This window comes from Halichoerus grypus, chromosome 5 (genome assembly GCF_964656455.1).
Source record: "Halichoerus grypus chromosome 5, mHalGry1.hap1.1, whole genome shotgun sequence".
NCBI classification, from domain to species: Eukaryota; Metazoa; Chordata; class Mammalia; order Carnivora; family Phocidae; genus Halichoerus; species Halichoerus grypus.
In genome coordinates, this window is record NC_135716.1 from 181313856 (window position 1) to 181332743 (window position 18888).

Below are 18888 nucleotides of genomic sequence, written 5' to 3' on the forward strand. Positions count from 1 at the left end.
CACAACTTGCTCACTTACTTTCTTTAGGTCAAATGACCCCTTATCCGTGATTACCTTAAATAAATTAACAACCTTTCATCCCCTTTGCCCAGCTTTGCTTTTCTCCATAGCACTTATCACCAGGTAATATACTATGTATTTTCTTGTTTGTTTGTTGCCTGCTCTCTCTCTCCCTTCTAAATTCTCACCTCTCTCTGATGTTAGAGATTTTGTGCATTCTGGTCACACATGTATATTTGCTCAATTAGTGGAAGAAGTAACCGAGAGTCTGCTCTGGGCTTTGTTTTTATTTGATGATCCTTGTTACAGCTACAACATCTAAGTATTGTGGTCCAGGCCCTGGGAATCCCAGTACTCCCTGCTCACTCACTGGTTGCCTGCATCTGCAATTGAGTAGTTCCAGTGGCTCTTCTGCTTTTCTCTGACTGACCTCAGTCTAACAAAGATGGCAGGGTAATACATGTGGTCAACCTAGAGAGAATCACACTGGGTTAGAATAGCTCACACATAGGAAATGGCCAATTGAGTTTTGGCATAGACTTCTGCTTTTAGTCAGGGCTACTTTTCCTTTTCATCTAAGACTCAGATTCTAACTGTTTTTAGAAGGACTGCTCCAGTGAGTTTTATGATTCTATTTTTCCCTTGCTATAATTTGTACCCATGGATTAGAAGTACATTATGAATGCTTTTGGTTTTTCATATGTGTGTGAAGTGTAATCGTATTAACTATAAAATTCACCCTGTCATTTCATTACCTTTCATCAAATGCTGAGAGCTTTTGTGCCATGGTTGCGAATTACTTTGAATCTTGGAGCTCTGCAGACTTAAAGCAACCCTGTCCAACTTACCTACTTTTGAACATGTTGGGTAGAGGTGGTAAACCTGACCACATATTCCTGCGTATTAAAGTGGTCCAAAGAAGGTTCTCTTTCATTCCTAGCATTGCATGAAATAAAACTTCTCCTTCTATATGTTTAGTTAACTATGCTTTTACAGCTTTAAGAGGTGGTTTTACTCAATTACAGAGGTAAAAGCTCTTCCTTATTTTAGCCGGATGTATCTTTTTTTCTTAGCTGTAGTAAAGCTTGAGCTTTTTCTTATTCGTTTGTGACACTGCTGTTTCTGTGTTTGAGTATCTTTATTGAAATATAATTCACATATAATTTACCCATTTAAATTATACATTTCATGGCTTTTAATATATTCACAGATAGGTGCAACCATTACCACAGTCAATTCCAGAACATTTTTTTTAAAGATTATTTATTTATTTATTTGACAGTGAGACACAACGAGAGAGGGAACACAGCAGGGGGAGTGGGAGAGGGAGAAGCAGGCTTCCCCCTGAGCGGGAAGCCTGATGGCGGGGCTCAATCCCAGGACCCTGGGATCATGACCTGAGCTGAAGGCAGATGCTTAATGACTGAGCCACCCAGGAGCCCCAATTCTAGAACATTTTTATCACTCCTAAAAGGAACCTCGTAACCATAGCAATCCCATGATGGCCCCCCCCCCCCATCAGTAATCTGCTTTCTGACTCTGTGGATTTGCTTTTCCTGGATATTTAATATAAATGGGATCATATGATATGTGGTCTTTTGTGACTGGCTTTTTTTTTTTTTTTTAATGTGTTATAATGTTCCAGGTTTTATCCATGTTGTAACATGTGTAAGTATTTTACTTCTTTTTATTGCTGAATAATGTTCTGTTGTGTGGATGTACTGTATTTTAGTTATCCATCTGTTTAGTTTTCTATTTATGGCCATGCTTTGGGAAAGTGAGTTTAGGAATTCTATCCCCTTTCATATCAGGGGCTTGGATTCATAGGCATTTGGTTTCCCTTGTACTTGGCATTGTGGACATCAGGTTTTCTCTTTAATTGTATGATAACAGAAGCATCCACTTGGCTCCATGATCAGGCAAGTCACTGATGAGTAATATTACTCCTAACAACCTTCAGGGCTTGCCAGGAAGCATCAAGATTTTCAGGATATGTTGCTTCTGTTTTCCTAATTCAGCTTCAGACACCTGTTGTAATTACTATTTCAGGCAGTGCTTTGAATTAGTCTAGCTTATTTCAGAGAACAAAGAACATGCCATCTTATAGTTTTTGTAATGGTGCTAGCTTTATGGATTGCATATTAGTTAAGCATAATTATGAACAAAGCAACACACATGCTTAACCCCTTGAAATCTCTGTGATAGACAAATCATTTTATTTGTTTAAAGCAGTGGTTCTCAACTGTAAGCAACTTTGCTTCGCAGAGGATAGGTGGCAATATTTGGAGTTCTTTTTTTTCTGATTGGAGCAGAGGGTTGTGCTATTAGAATCTACATGGGTAGAGACCCAGGGATAACGCATAGGACAGCCTCCCCACAACAAAGAATGATCTGGCCCCCACATGTTTATCGTGCCACAGTTGAGAAGGCCTGCTTTAGAGTGACCATTGAATTTTCTTTAACCCACTGAGCAGAAGTGACACGACTGCAGGCCGTGTGCAAGGCAAAAAATTCTGTCTGTATTTGGTAGAACTTCATATTTAACAGTGTAGGAAAGCAGTTGCTTATATTGAGTTTGTGTGTTCTTTAAAGAAAGGGATGATTGGTTGATTAGTTATTTATTTATTTATGGAAACCTCCTTGGGCACCTCATCTTTGGGAATTCCTTACTCCTACTTCAAATAAAAAAATTATGTGTTGTTACTTAATTTTAATTGAGTTGTTAATTGTAACCTAGAGTTTTGCCTGTTTTGGGTGCTTTTCCCTACCCTTTGCAGGTCCTATGTTTTGTTGTTATGTCTTTTTGGAAGAAATTGTCAAGAGTACACTAATCTTCATTCTTTCAATTTCCCCCCCTCACTTCTGAGGGAGGAAGTGTTCCTGTAAGCATTACATCCACTTCTGAATAAGGGGCATTCATTCAGCACTTCCTCTGTTTTGATACCACAGAGGTCCCTCTGAATTTGACTAGTGCATCCCATCTCAGTTATTTACGTTCTTTCAGTAAGATAGGTGTTCTGGGAAGGAGTGTATGAACTCAGGATTGATTGAATTTAAATATTCATTAACCTCAAATATAGAGAATTGTTGGAGGGGCATGAATAGCCAGCCATTTGCTTATATTGTTGGGTTTGTCAGGTGGAAGAATGTCACAACCCATTTATTTTTACACAGAAGAACTACTCTTAGTACGATATCAGTTTCAGATAAAACACAGTCTTACCTCTGCATGGGTTCACAGACCTGCTGACCCCGTATTTCAGTGTTACCTTGCAGGTTTGTCAGTGATTTTTCTGGCGTATTTTGAGGTATTCTCTGCAGCAGGTTGCTGTTTATGAGAATACCTTATTTCTATCCAGTGAGGACAGGTGTTAGAGTGACATTTCCCTTTCCAGAGCAAAAGTCATTACATTTTCTCTCCCAGGATGTTGATATGAAAAGGAACAGGAGAAGAAAACTGGTTTCCCTTTGAGAGCCAGTTGCGCAGCTGTAGCGTGCCTTTTTGGTGTCTTTGGCATGCTGGCTGCAGCTGCTGCTCTTAGAGGCAGGGCCCAGCAGATGGGGTAGCTTTCTTGGGTCTTCCACATTTGGACCATCTCATTTTGTTCCTAAAGGAGAATGCTAAATGCAGAAATGGCAAAGGCAGAAGTTCTTGAGGTGCTCTGGTTCCTGATCTAGGCTTTCAGAGATAGTGGATTTGAAAGCAAGCTTGTTCAGATGGAACTAACAACTCTTAATGGAAAATATCTCCAGTCAGACAAGATGAATGTTTCCAAAATGTTTCAAGAGCCTGCAATGACACCCTGTTTGCCTAGCCTACAGTTTTGGATAACTTGGCTTTTAAGGATGGGTAATTTAAGGCAATATGGCCTTGGGGTTAAGGGTATAGGATCTGGAGTCTGTGGCCTGGGTATATATCCTAGACTTAACACATAACTGTGTGATTTTGGTCTACTTGCTCAGCTGCTCTGTGCTTGCTTTTGCATTGGAAAATGTACATAACAATAGTACGTACTGAATAGAGTTAGGTTGATCAATGACCTGGTTTACATATGTTTTTTCTTGAATAATTGTTAATCTAGTGAAGATTAAATGAATTAACATGTAAAATGCTTAGTGCATATTAAATACTCAGTGAGTGTTAGCTGCTTTATTATTTTAGGAGCTGCCATTGACTATGCCCCCTCCCCCCAGCTTATTTCCTACTGATTTTTCCCTGTAGTTCCCATTAAGGATGGTGATTTAATCCACCACTCTTCTTTACTGTACTTCTTTGCACCTGAAATGTTTTCTCTATCACTTTGCTTGTCCCTACCCTATTCATGGTTTATGATCCACCCCAAGCACCACCTCACTTGTTGCTCATGAAATATTTTCATTTACAAATAAAAGTCTTATCACAGTGCTCTCGACTTATCTAGCTCATGTGTGAAAGGGAGGGCAGGAAAAGGTAATTTATTGCTGATCTTTATATACCAGGCAAAGTTAGGATCTGAGAATACAACAGAGGTCAAAAACAGTCAAGGGTCAACTTCTCATGGAGCTTCTAGCTTCTAGACAGCTGTTTAATCAAATCACACAAATAAATGTGAAATTACAGTTGTGGAAAGTGTTGCAAAGGGATTTAACCTAGTCATTTTGGACAGGAAAGGACATCTCAAGGAAGTTGCTGTTGAGCTGTGACCTGAAGGAAGAGTAGGAGCTACCTAGGCCAAGAAGGGAGAGGAGCATCACAGACCAAAGGAAGAACTTAAGCAGAGTACTCCCTCCCGGTAGGAGGGAGTGTGGTGTGTTCAGGGAACTGAGGGAAGGAATGCCAGAGTGGTGTGAGATGAGTCAGATAAAAAGGTATACCGGCTTGGAGCGCCTGTCTGGCTTAGTCAGAGGAGCATGCAACTCTTGGTCTTGGGGGTTGTGAGTTCAAGCCCCATGTTGGGGGTAGAGCTAACTTAAGAAAAAATTAGAAAAAATTAAAGGGCCTTGTAGATCATGTTATGATTTGGGTTTTTAGCTAACAGAAGTGGGAAGTCATTGAATGACGATTTTTAAGGTGTGGATTGACATAATCACATCAGCCTTTTGAAAGGTGCACCCTGGCTAAAGTGTAGAAGGAGAATTGTAAGGGTTCATAGGAATAGATTTGAAGAGAAGCCAGTTGAAGTGGTCCAGAAAAGCCATCCTAGGAGCTTTAACTGAGGTTGTGGTGTTGGAGGTGTCCTGAAGTAGAGGAAGTTGAGAGAGATTTATAAGGTAACAGTGACAGGATTTGTTGATGCTAGGATGAAAGGTAGGGAGTAATGATGCTGCCTAGGTGTCCAGCTTGTATAACACGGATGGGCAGGGCCACCAGTCACTGAGACCATTTAGAAGAGGGGCTCATTTGGGGCCACAGTGTGCCTTTGGTTTCGATATATGGGGGTACCTTTGAGACCTCCAGGAGGAGACTTCCAGGTGGACAGTTTTCACTCTGCCGAGGTTTGGTAGACATGTACATTTGTGGATCACCTGTGTGTTTGTGTTACCTGTGGGCTGATGGACATGTATGAGATTGATGAGGATGGAAGTCGAGGATGAGAAAGGGACCCCACACAGTGCCCTGTAGAACTCCTGCTCTGGCTGGCGGGGTACTGGGGGTGGGGGATCAGGTAGATAGGCCCATGCCAGGTCAGCCAAAGGCAAGCAGCCTTTCCAGAAGGAGGGTATGTGTTCAGCCCTAGGATGCTGAATGGTCAAATGATAATGAGGTTGACACTCTCCAGTGGATTTGATACAGAGAGGATATTGCTTTAATGGAAGTTGTTTCAGTAAACATGATAGGATAGCCATGGTCCTTGTCAGTTAGTGGAGAATGGACACAGGTTAGCAATGGATGATGGTAGTGGGATCAGCAAGGGCCCTTTTACAGGCAGAATGGGGAACAATGGGAGCCTTCCTGGAGTTAGGCAGCAGAAATGCCCGAAGCCCTGAAGGTGAGCAGAGGTTAGGCAGACCAAGGGGAGGGGATGAGTATTCTAAGCACATGGGTTCCTGAGATGGAAGGAAGTGCTTTGAGGTGGCTGGAGCACACAGGAGAGATGGAGATGGAGAAGCAAAGGGGCAGTTAGGACATGAGGTCTGTCTTGGAAAGGAATGGCGGACAGTGAATTGTACTTTAAAGACTGGGTTGTGTGGGGGTGTGAATTATATTTCTTTAAAGCTGTTTAAAAAAAGTGGTGCAGTGTCAGACATGCTGGCTGGCTTCGTTGCAGGATGAATTGGAAGGAAGGCAAAAACAAAATTTTAGTCACAGAGATCAGTTAGGCAGTTGTGTTAATCTGTGTGAAAGATGATGATGCCTTGTTACTGAATCAGCGGGAGCAATGGATAAAATTATAGAGATACTCAGGATGTGATTGGTAGACCCTAAGAGCTGAGCAAAATGCCTGATGTGTGGTTGGGCATCTGACAAACATATTTCTTGATCTGGTTGAATGAGGAAGAATTAATTGTACTTCACTAGCTGCATTAGGTGAGTCAAGTGTCCTACAGAATTTGGCTTGAGTAACTGAGATTGTTAGCAGTCAGGGAGTGAGAACTCAGGAGGGAATGGCAGCTTTTCATGGACAAGTAAGTTTTACATGATCCCAGAGAGGATCTTTTTGGATTTTTGTCATTTGCAGTCCATTTTACACGATTTAGTTCTCAGTTGTACAATAGAATTCCCCCTCCCAACCCGCGCCACAAGAGATACTAAGTTCTTGAGGGTAGGGATGATGTTTGGCAACATTTATATCTTGCACAGCACAATATACTATTGGGTATTATCTACTAGTGAGAGTTTACATCTGGAAAGCACTTCACAATCTGTGAGTGTGTATGCATATGGTATGCTTAATTAACTTAATTCTCATAGCAGCTCTGTGAAGTAGCTGGTGATTGTCCCTATTTTAGGGCAGTGAAATGGATTCAGAGAGGTAGAGTGATTTGCCCAAGGCAGTTCAGTACATAGCAGTGCCAAGAACTTGGTCTTGGCTTTTGAGTCCAGTTCTGACATGGGCCTGACCTCCTGGGACTGCTTAAATAGTGTAAGGAAGTGGTTTTCTTAAAGTGAGGTTTGGGCCCGGAGCATGACAGAAATTTTAGCACTTTATCTGAATCGGTTCTGATAAGTGGTGTTGAGGGGTTTGTGGGTGGTTGTTGGCTTCACTTTGAAGAGGCAAACGAGGTTTGTGCGGAGGGTGAAGTAGCTGAAGTTAATAAAGAGTAGTTCTGTATCACTGACTCTTGAAGGCCTTTGACTCTGATTAGATGAGAACACAGGAAGGCTAGCTGACCAGATTTTACCAGTTAAGATAAAATGATGAAGTGCAACCTGATAAATGTGGAAACTAGTGAGAGGAATATATGTTTTTTTATGAGTCCTAGGGGTGCTGCTTTTGGAAATGTATAAGTTGTAGGTCTGTTTTGAATATCCCTCTCCACTCAAGCATGAGTAATAAAGGTTTTTGTGGGTTTAAAAAATTTTATCAGAAAAACCATGCACATTTACTTCCTTGGTGATTTCATTCAATTCATGTCTTTAAAAACTAAATTAAAAAGTAAATTTTTATCTCCAGCCTGGACCTCTGCCTACTGAAAATCTTATGTGTATGTGTATTTTTTTTTTTTTAAAGATTTTATTTATTTATTTGACAGACAGCGAGAGAGGGAACACAAGCAGGGGGAGTGGGAGAGGGAGAAGCAGGCTTCCCACTGAGCAGGGAGCCGGATGCGGGGCTCAATCCCAGGACCCTGGGACCATGACCTGAGCCGAAGGCAGTTGCTTAACTGACTGAGCCACCCAGACACCCCTCTTTATGTGGTTTTTAAAAGGCTTCTCAAACTTAGCATGTTCATACCTGAGCTCTTAATCTTTCTTCCAAAACTCATATAATGCCCATTTCATCGTCCAGCTGCTCATGCTAGAACCCTTGGAGTTGTTCCTGACTTCTTCCCTCACACCTTACCTCCCAGTTTGTCAGCACATCCAGTTTGAGACTTACCTTAAAAATACATAGAAAATAAGACTCCTCCCTTTCTCTGCCCCTGCCGTGCTGGGTCATCCCAACTACCTTCGCCTCTTACCTGGCTTGTTGCAGTAAGCCTCCTCCCTCACCGGTCTCCATGCTGCAACCCCTGCATCCCTTTAGGTTTTTTCTCAATGACCAGAGTGATCTTAAACACAAGTCAGATCATGTCTTTCTTTGTTACTCAGATCCCTGCAGTGGCTGAAATGTCATTCGAGTCACTTCATGTCACTTCGTGGCACTTGAGTAAAGGCTCCAGAGTCCTTACACTGGCATACAAGGCAGGATCCAGCCCCCCTCCCCCTTCACCTCTCTGAACTCATCTCCCACCACTTTCCCTCTTCCTCATGCCACTGCAGCACCACTGCCCTCCTGTGTCTTGAGTGTGCTCAGCTCATTTCTGCCTCTGGACATTTGTACCTCCTCTCCCTCTGCTGGAATGATCTCCCTTCATGTGCCCTCATGGCTTTTTCTCTAACACTCTTGCTTGGGGCAAAGCCTGAGGCCTTCCTTCACCATCAGTTAAGATTACAATTCTCCCACACTCTGTGTCCCCCCCATTGGATTCCCCATTTAAGATCTTTTCATGTACTATATACATATCATTCTTTTGATTATGGTCTTTTTCCACTCCCTGGAACATCAGCTCCACCAGAGCAGAGAAGTTTGTGTGCGGTTTTCTGCTGCTTCCCTCACACCTAGAGCAGTAACTAGTGCACAGTAGGCATTTGGTAGACATTTGTTCAGTGAACAGATGAAGACTGTTGTGAATCTGAACGTGTTCTAGACTAGATTTTCTCTCTTTTTTTTGTTATTAAAGTATCTTATAGGGGTGCCTGGGTGGCTCAGTCATTTAAGTGTCCAACTCTTGATTTCGGCGTCCAACTCATGATCCTCGGGGTCGTGGGATCGAGCCCCACATGGGGCTCTGAGCTCAGTGGGGAGTCTGCTTGGGATTCTCTCTCCCTCTCCCTCTGCCCTTCCCACCGCCCCCCGCCCCGTTCACACTTGTGTGTGTGCACGTGCGCGCTCGCTCTCGTTCTCTCTCAAATAAATAAATAAAATCTTAAAAAAATAAAGTATCTTATACTGGTTTTTGTTTAACTGGGTTAAGCAGTGAATCGACAGAAATACCCTCAATATTTTTGTCTTTGTTACTGGACAGAAATTTCTTTTGGGGAAGGGAAGGGCAAAGTGAGTGTGTTTCCTAAATCTGTCTCTGCAAATTATCAGCCTGGATGCGTGCAGGAAAAGTTAGTACCTATGAAGAGCTGGTGACCTTGGGGGCACAGATTATGACCTGAGTAGTAGGTTGCAGTCAGGTCAGATGGGGTTTACTTTGGCAGAATAATTGGCTGTATGGCTTCGTGCACATGGTTTCTTCACGGTTTCCCTTCTGTAGTCTATAAAGTGGGGATGGTGACTTCTGTCTGGTTCACTTGACTGAGCTGTTGAGAGAAAGAATTGAATGAGATCATGGCAGGAACCTGCTTTGTAAACCCCTTATTGTTAACAAAAATGATGTTGTTGTATTGGTAGATCATTTCTAGCAAATTGAAGTGACAACTACCCTTGTCACTGCCATCTGGTTTCTCTCTGGGTCCCTTTCCTCAAATGTCACATTATTATTGTGTGTTGGTCATTGTATAATGAGGCTCAGAAAAATTCTGATTAGTATGGTAAATGCAGAGGAAAAGAAACATACATCCCTGTTGCACTGTATTTTAGAGCCAAATGTAAATGGTAATTGGTTGACTTTTGCTTTGGATTATCACTGTTTTAGTTAACTGAAAGTTGGATACACACACGGGATTTTATTTTGTGTCTGTTGTTTCTTGAATTTTTCTTTCTTGCTTACTCTTGGCAGAAATAACTCAAATTTCTTTGTAAAAAGAAGCTAGTATATGATTTTGTAAGGAGTAGTGTTGAATGTACAATTTGGACTTAATATTTCTTTCCTTTTTGAGTGCTGAAATAATATTTTTACATAATTTTCTGGTTATCTTGTTAACCCTGGAGAGAATGATCTTTTTCCTAAATTCGTAAGTTGTCTGTCCTTGAGCTATATCTGAGAGGGTTTCAGCCTAAGCTGCTTGTTCTTTTTAGATTCCCAGTAGACCTTGGTATGTTTACAGTGTCAAAGAGGAATGTTTTAACAACGGTGTTAGCTGATAGTTTTCTTTCTTGCATGATTGGCTTGTTCATGCTTTAAACTTAAGCCCAGTGGAGAAAGTAATATGTCTCTTTGTGTATTTTCAATTGCTAACACTAGTGGCCTACAGGGACTTGGGAGTATATTACTGTCTGTTTAGAAGATGATTCATCTAGGCAGAACTTTTGCAGACACTGGGATAATTTTTCATTTTCTTGAAATATGTTTAGAAAATTGAAATCCTATCTAGAAGCATATTTCCTGTGTAGAAGGAAATGTCTGTAGTACATGTCTGTATTACATGCTTTCTCCCTTCGGACTTTGTTTTAAATTGTCAGCATTATTGCTCCTTCATAGGTCTGTCTCCCAAAGGTGGTTGTGATTATTTTATATTTTCTTGAACAGGTAAGGATATTTGAGGTGCTTGTGGAGAGGTGTTTTCTGGTGCCAGATTTGACCTAAGAGCTTTGGAGTGAGTATATGATAATTTTTATGGTTTTGGCGTGACCGAATAGAATTTTCTCTGTGTTTAAGACATGTATTTGCAAGTTATTTGTTTGTTGTTGTCTAAGTAAAGAGGACCAATCTTTTGTTTATTTGCATATGTCATTTTCTGTCTGGCCCTAGTAACATAAGAAACAGATGGTTCTCATATTGATCAGTTGTTTGCCTTTTTTTTTTTTTTTTTTTTGCATTAGAGCATTGAGGTCAAGGACTCTTGAGCTTTTCCCTCATTGTATCTTCAGTTCCGAAGACCTGGCACCTAGATAGTGTTTAGTATAGATCGTTGAACAAATGAGAGAAGATGTTGAGGAAGATGATACAGGACGGCAAAAGATAAATTACTGGTAATTATGACTGTCCCAAAACTGACTTGTAAACAAAACAGTCCATGTCTGTCTGTCATCGTCCTCCCACTGCACTATAAAATTTTTTATAAGAATTGTGTTGGATTGGAATTGGAGATTCTCTCTTCTGATTGTAAAGTCTTAAAAACTTCAGTCTTTCCTTGTTGGGCTTAGTTCTAGAGAGGAGTTTACTAGGGAAATTATTTATAGTGGAAATTTGAAAGAATGTAAAAACCACCTACTATTCCCTAAAGATGGAAGGTTGTTTTTGGAAGCTGTTTGGTTTTGTTAAGGCAGAGATAATGCAGAGATACCATTTTTCCTGGAAAATAACTAGAGTAGTAGACTTCAAAGATGGGAAAAATTGTGATTGAAGGCAAAAGAATCTTGCTTTGAGGGTCATCACTTTTATTTGAGTCAATGCCTGTGTTTATTCTTGAGAGGAGCTCTGGAAATTTGGAGATGTGGCTAGAAAGAGTCTTAGAAGATAGTTCCCTCTGAGAGACATCTTGAGACATTTTTCCAGGCTATCCAAATTATTTTTTTTCCCCCAGGTGGAAATAGTTTTAGTATATAGGTTCTTGCCCTTGTAAATTAAAGTTGTGGGTTGTGAAGCTCCTTTTATGTTGTGTATTAGGGTACACTTTACTTTTTCCTTCAAAAAAAGAAAATAAGTGATATACAGAAAATATGGTTTACTATTTTGCATTGAGATGTTTTCATTATTGATGTGGTATTAAATCCCAAACCATATGCTAGCTGAGGCCAAAAACTTTATATACTTAAACTTTGTATCACTTGTCCTAACTTTTTTCCAATGGTTCGGCAGGTTTTTGGGGCTAAAACATGAGTAAGTAAGATATTCATTTAACAAAACATTATTTTAGGAAGGAAATATGAGAAAATGTTAAAGTAAAATCAATTTCTCTTTCTCTCTTTTCTTGCCTAGCGTTTTTGAAACGTTGGGGTAGTTGGAGTGGTTGGATTTTCCCTGGAATTGAGTGAGAAATTCAGAAGACTGAAGCCCAGGCTTACTGTCTACCTTTCACGGAGGCCTAGCCGTGAGAGGACAGAAGAAGGCACGTGGCGAATCATGACAGCTGACAAAGACAAAGACAAAGACAAAGAGAAGGACCGGGACCGAGATCGGGACCGAGAGAGAGATAAACGAGACAAAGCAAGAGAGGGTGAGAATTCAAGACCACGTAGGAGCTGCACCTTGGAAGGAGGAGCCAAAAATTATGCTGAGAGTGACCACAGCGAAGATGAGGATAATGACAACAATAGTGCCACCACAGAGGAGTCCACGAAGAAGAACAAAAAGAAACCACCGAAAAAAAAATCTCGTTATGAAAGGACAGACACCGGCGAGATAACCTCTTACATCACTGAGGATGATGTTGTCTACAGACCAGGAGGTAAGGAGCACAGTGTTTGTGGTGGAGAAATGACATCAGCATTTACAGGCCTCTTTACACGTTAGGGAAGGCAGGGGACCCAGAAAAGGAGATACAGTAGTTTTGGGTAGAAAAAAAATCAAGGTAGGAAACACATTGACCCACTTCGGGGCAGTTGGATTCACTGGCTTCTTGCTTGTGTCTACCTCAACTTGGTCTTCTGTCCTTGTGCATTTGTCAGTTTCTTTCCTTGTGTCCTTGTGCTACTTCTCTCACTTCACCATCTCCTCAGTAGATTTCATTTTTTGATTTCCTCCTTGCTCTTTATCTTCAACACAATTAGGCGGTGGTGACCCTGCAGAATAGAATACGTGGTAGGATAAGTAAACCTTAGTAAAGATTCTTAGAAGCGGGATGTTTCACATTACTGCAGAGTGAGCAGAAGCTGAAGAAGTATCTTTAAAGGCCTTTAGACCAAAGTTTATTTCTCCTGATAACCTCCTTTCCCAATGAGTCGAGCTTCAGAATCTCTAACCAGTGATAATAGAAGTTGCTGAAGACAACTAACTTGCTTTGTTTTCCAGAAAATGTACTATAGTTTACTCAGTGTATTGAGGTTTATAGCATTGTTCAGAGAGAGACAGACCCAGCCTTCAGATGAGATGCAGGGAAACCAGTGATTGAGAACCTACCGGGCACCTGCAAAACTGCCCCCCCCTTAAAGATTTATTTATTTATTTGAGAGAGAGGGAGAGGGAGGGAGAGAATGTATGCGCACTAGTGGGGGGAGGGGCAGAGAGAGGGAGAGAGAGAATTCCAAGCAGACTCCCCACTGAGCCGGAGTTGGGGCTGTATTCCACGACCTGTGAGATCATGACCCCAACTGAAATCACAAGTCAGAGGCTCAACCAACTCAGCCACCCAGGCACCCCACAGAACTTTTCTTTTTTCATGTCATGTGTTGTGTGTGTTAAGGTATTTTTCTTAAGGAAGTCAGTAAAACTAGTTAAAGTCGGTTTGTTTGAATTACTTATAATGCTGAGAAGTGACATGAATTTCATGAGGTGTAATTAAGAGATTAAAAGCCTCCCAGTTTGGTGTTCTTCCAGGAAAGGGAGGTTAGAGAAATTACATTATATCGTTAACCTGTACAGTTGTTTACTGAGGAGTACTGTAACTTTTCTGAACTTTGTGTAAAGTACCAGAGTTTTTTTCCCCCTGTATAGGAATTTGTTTTGAATTTCAAAAGATAAACAGTATTAGGACTTACATAGATAAACTTGTAGTCACAGCTACAGTTTATTGATGATTAACTGAGGAGATACGTGACATAAAAGTATAGCGTTAGGTTTTAGGCAAGTTAGAGCTCTGCGGTAGAGATCTAGTAATGTGTGGGTCACAATATCATCAGTGTCTAAGGTTTAAAAGACTTAGATATTGGACAGTAAGAGTATCGGAGCCACTGAAGAATATCTCATTACAGAGTTACCACACATTACATGCTATCGACCTATTCAGTTCTAAATCGTGGGAAAGGAACAGAATGTGTTAACTTCTTTAGATAGAGATTATATAGTATCATAACTTAAAAATAAGGAAAGATCTTACTTGTTATCCTTTTCTCATGATACATAACAATTCAGTTTGGTAATGTGATCGTCTGGATCATTGTCAAAAGGCCTACTGCCTTGTGCAGTACCGAATGCCCGCCCTTCTCAAGGGAATGTTACTCCTGTGTCAGTGGCGATACTTTCCTCAAATATTTGTAGTCAAACATGTGTGGGAAGTGCTGTACATACTGTCCCGGTCATAAGAGATTCACAGTTAATGACCCTGAGAAGTCCTGCTCTTCAGGTAACCTTTATAACGTTAAAAAAAAAACAACCCACCAAATCTGCTCTTTTCCCCATTTATGGGATTGTGGTGCCCTGTTTCTGCTGGTTATCTCCCTAAGAGAAACCAGTTTTGAGGGAACGGGTTTGGGAGCCATTGCACATTGATCTTGCACCTTCTAGTGGATAGTAGAAGCCCTTCCTCTGCTTGATGTGTGGAAGAGTATGTGAAGGGGCGTCACTCGGGGCTTGCTTACAGTGAGTTCTTGAAGTGTTTTGGAGTTGAACTGAGTAATTTATGAAGGCAGGCATTGTTTCATAAATCTGAGGACCTTTGTGAAATATGAAAAAGATACGCTCTCTCCTGAAGCTAAATATGTTATAAAGAATCTATGAAAACCAAAAGTGATGTGAAAGTTTTCTGTGACACTCAGATCATAACCACTTTGTGTGAGGTGCCCCTTGTACTCGGGTGGGTGACAGTGTTGTGGCCTGGGGTTTGCACATTGCCAGGTCCAATGGATGTGTGACTCTTTGGTAAGGGGACTGACCTTGACCTCTCAGTGTTCTTCAGATTATTTGGTCTGAGAAGAATGAGATTTTATTGAGAAAATGGATATTATTTACAATTTGTCACTAGCTAAAGTTTACTCTCGTGCATGGTCACAACTAGCTCTTTTTTGCCCCTGCTCCTCATCTCTGGAGTTATTTTTTATTTTGTCCTCAGGAGCTCAGCATGATGGACTTGCAGTTACTTTTTGCCCCTGTTACCTCCTGCCTCAGGCCATTTGCACTTGCAACTTGCTGTTGCCTCAGGCTAGTGAACCCCTCCCCCATATACACACAGACAGACTTACTTAATTCCTGTCCTTTTTTCAGTCCTCCCCTTTCAGTGTTACTGCCTTTCCTCTCCCAGGTTACACAGATTTCCTTAATAAACACTGTCGTAGCATTATGTATCTTCTCTTGTAGAACTTACAACTAATAATTTTCTTTTAATTTCTCTTATTTCAGGATTAATATCTGTCTCTCTCCTCCATAAAGGCAGAAAGTCTGTTTTTTGCTTATCATTGAATTCCTGGCACCTATGACAGTAATGTACATGTAGTGTGTATTTTTAAATATTTGTTGAATAAATAAATTTCTGAAAACTTTTCAAACATTTATTGACTGATTAATGATGTCAAAGTTAGAATAATGGAATGGATGGATGAATAATGGAATAAGTTAGAATATGGAAGTCTATCTTGAATCATTTATTTGCCAATGAATGATTTAACAGACTTGTTATAAAAATCAAAACAAAAACCTTGTGGGGTTCTATTATATATGCCCCCATGTCTAATCTAACTTCTTTGTTATCTTTCAACCGTTACTCTACTTTTGAGATGACTGTCACGGTAACAAATTGATTTATTACACAGCTGTGTGCAGCCAGATTTCCCTTATGGGCTTTTTTAGCATAGGATATTGATTTCTGAAGTTTGCTGTGGGTGGCATATTAATTTCTTTCCACTATTTTCTCCCTCTCCCACCCGCCCCCCCCAGCTTTACTGAGATATAATTGACATCTAATGTTTTTCAAGATGTACAATGTAGTGATTTTAAATATGTATATATTGCAAAATGATTACTGCAATAAGTAAGGCTAGTTAACACATCCATCACCACCCGTAGGTACTAGTGTGTGTGTGTGTGTGTGTGTGTGTGTGTGTGTGTGTGTGTGTGTGTAGAACTTTTAAAATTTACTCTCTTAACAACTTTCAGACATACAATGCAGTATTGTTAACTGTAGTCACCGTGCTGTACTTAATGTCCCCAGAACTTTTTCATCTTATAACTGGAGGTTTGTATCCTTTGACCACCTCCACCCATGCCCTCCATTCCCCCCCACCACCCACCCCCTCCCCGTGGCAACCACTAATCTGTTCTCTCTTTCAGTGAGGTAGGTGTCATATAAGGGACACCATGCAGTATTTGTCTTTTTTTGTCTGTTTGACTTAGCGTGATGCCTTCAGGGTTCATCCAGTTGTCAGGATCCCCCTCTCCCCCGCCCCTTTTTTATGGCCAGATAATATGTATCTATATACCATGTTTTCTGTATCTATTCATCTTAGGTTGTGAATAATACTACAGTGAACATAAGGGTGTGGATATCTCTTCTAGATAGTCATTCCTTCAGCTAAATACCCAGAAGTGGAATTGCTGGATTGTATGGTGGTTCTGTTTTTAGCTTTTTGAGGAACCTCGAAACCATTTTCCATAGCGAGTAGCTGTACCCATTTACATTCTTACTAATAGTGTATTCACTATTTTCAGTTAGATACTATGATTTTTTTTTTATTCCTGATCAGGTAAAACAGTAAAAAAATTAAATTCAAATTATTGAGAGATACCTTTTCATTATGGCATGTCAGTTTGCTTGCTATTTTGATAAGGAAACATGTTCTTTAAAAAAATGCCTGTTAAGTTGGTTCTGTATTTCTTGTATTTTGTCATATCCACTGCTACATCTGTTTGACTTTCCCATTTACCCTAGATATATTCCTAGAATAACAGAAATCTTCATCATACATGAGAAGGGGGGAAGAAATCAAGATTCAGGATTTTCAAGTTTGTTGCATCTGTGTTCCTTCTACCTTTACGAAAAAGTTTGTTATTTTTCATGAAGATAAATTTTATATATAGTAGACAAAGAATTTTAAGTTTGTGGTTTATGAAATCTTAGGTGAAATAAAACATTTCCTCCTTTTACTTGCAGAATTTCCACCTTTATTAGGAACTGGGGACTTGATCTGAAAAAAAGGCCTAGAAACTAGAACTGAGTATACATTGAACATTGAGGTGTTAATTTCCTTTGATGCAAGTGGAATTTAAGCTGGAAAAAATCCAAACTAAACAAAATAAAACCTGGGAATCTGGTTTAATGAGAATGGAATGTACATATTTTTAAACAACTACTGAAGTTAACAGTAGACTATTAATCAAGCATCATGTTGAGTAGACACAAAAAAAGTCTAATACTGTATGATTCCAGGCCAGTCTTTGGTGTTTTGAAGTCAGGTGGTAGTTAGGCTGACGGGCCCTAGTGTCTGGAACGAGGCATGAAGAGCACCTTCCAGGGCCCGGTCATGTTCTCTTTCGTGGTGGCACTGCCAGGTACGGGTTTATTTGCACTGTGGGACTTACCATGCTTTGCACTTTTTGTGTATGTGTTATACCTCAATGAAAAATTTACTTAAAAAGTCAAAACATGAAACTATTTTCCCAGTGGATAATTTCCCTTTGATTCAAGTTCCCAGTTAAAGAGGGCAGAGAGTCCCCATTGTTTTAGCAAATGGCATGTCTTAACATTTAGTTACTGATTGTTCATTGAGGGTTGTGCTCAGACCTGGTAAGAACCTGACTTTGGTTTCAAAATCTTGATTCTCCGAATAATTGAAAGCTTATCTATGGCAGTCACTAAGACAAACATGAAATAAAAGCGAAAATAAAATAAAGCAAAATAAAATTCTGCCACTTGGTGTTCCAGTACATGAATTTTTGTAGAAAATAAAACTGCATTTGATCTGTAACTTTTTATCTATGTCTCTTGTACTTGTAGAAGAGTTTTAGGTAGATGTGACACGCAAATGAAGGTGTCTTGTGGCATTCTTATTTTGGGTTGAGGCACCAAGTTTTTCTGATGATTGCAAGAATATGTTTTGTGTAATAAGAAACATAAATTCTGGATAAAAGAATCTTTAGGCCCAGCTTGAATGGTTTGACATGTGTTACAAGTTTGTTTGCACTCAATGAACCTGATATTAACCTGCTTAATGCCTTTCAGTGGATCCTTTGTTGGCAGTAAGATCAAGCCCAAGATCTTTATTGGCATTCTAGACTCTGCTCTGATTGCATGTCTGCATAATCATCTTAGACCTTTTATTTGGGAGGAGGAAGCGCAGTGAGGCAGTGTATGCCTTTGCTAGGGCTGCCATAAAAATGTACCACAACAGAAATACATTGTCTCATAGTTTTGAGGCTAGAACTTCAAGATGAAGGAGTCAACAGGGTCATGGTCCTTCTGAAGACAAGAGGAAAGATCTGTTTCTTCAGGTCTCTCTGAGCTTCTGGTATTTCCTTGACTTATGCTAGCATACCTGCAGTCTTCATATGGCAGTCTCCATTTGTGTCTGTCTCTGTGTCTGCCCAAATTTCTCCTTTGCGTAAGGATACCGATCATGGTGGATTAGGGCCATCACCCTGCTACCTATGGCATGAGAGTCCACCTCATTGTAACTCTCACGTCTCCAGTGATCCTTTTTTCTTCTTGTAAGGTCACATTCTGAGGTATTGGGGTTAGGACGTCACATCTGAATTTTCGGGGATACAGTTCAGTCCATAAGAGGTGGGAAGAGCTTTGTTGCTAGGTAGACTCAGGTTTGAGTGAGCACATCAGCTTTCTTAGTTATGTGTCCTTAGAACAGTTGTGAAAATTTATTTCTTGTTTTTAATCACATTCTAGTGTGCTTTTAGTTGTAGATACATTAATTTTTTTCCTGTTTTGTTTTTTTTTTTTAAGATTTTATTTATTTGTCAGAGAAAGAGTGAGCAAGCGCATAAGCAGGGGGA

General features: G+C 40.3%; 1 protein-coding gene across 7 annotated transcripts in view; it reads left to right on the forward strand.

Moving 5' to 3' along the window:
* RERE (arginine-glutamic acid dipeptide repeats) overlaps positions 1–18888 on the forward strand; it is a 415927-nt gene that overhangs the window by 143155 nt on the left and 253884 nt on the right. For 5 of the 7 annotated variants that reach the window (XM_078073823.1, XM_078073817.1, XM_078073822.1 and 2 more), the window contains exon 2: positions 11995–12463. In XM_078073823.1, coding sequence (XP_077929949.1) covers positions 12139–12463 — 325 coding nt within the window. In that variant the 5' untranslated portion in view covers positions 11995–12138. Of the gene's footprint in view, positions 1–10602; positions 10670–10895; positions 11046–11994; positions 12464–18888 lie in introns of all 7 variants that reach the window. The other 2 variants (XM_078073818.1, XM_078073819.1) reach the window with 2 other exon arrangements.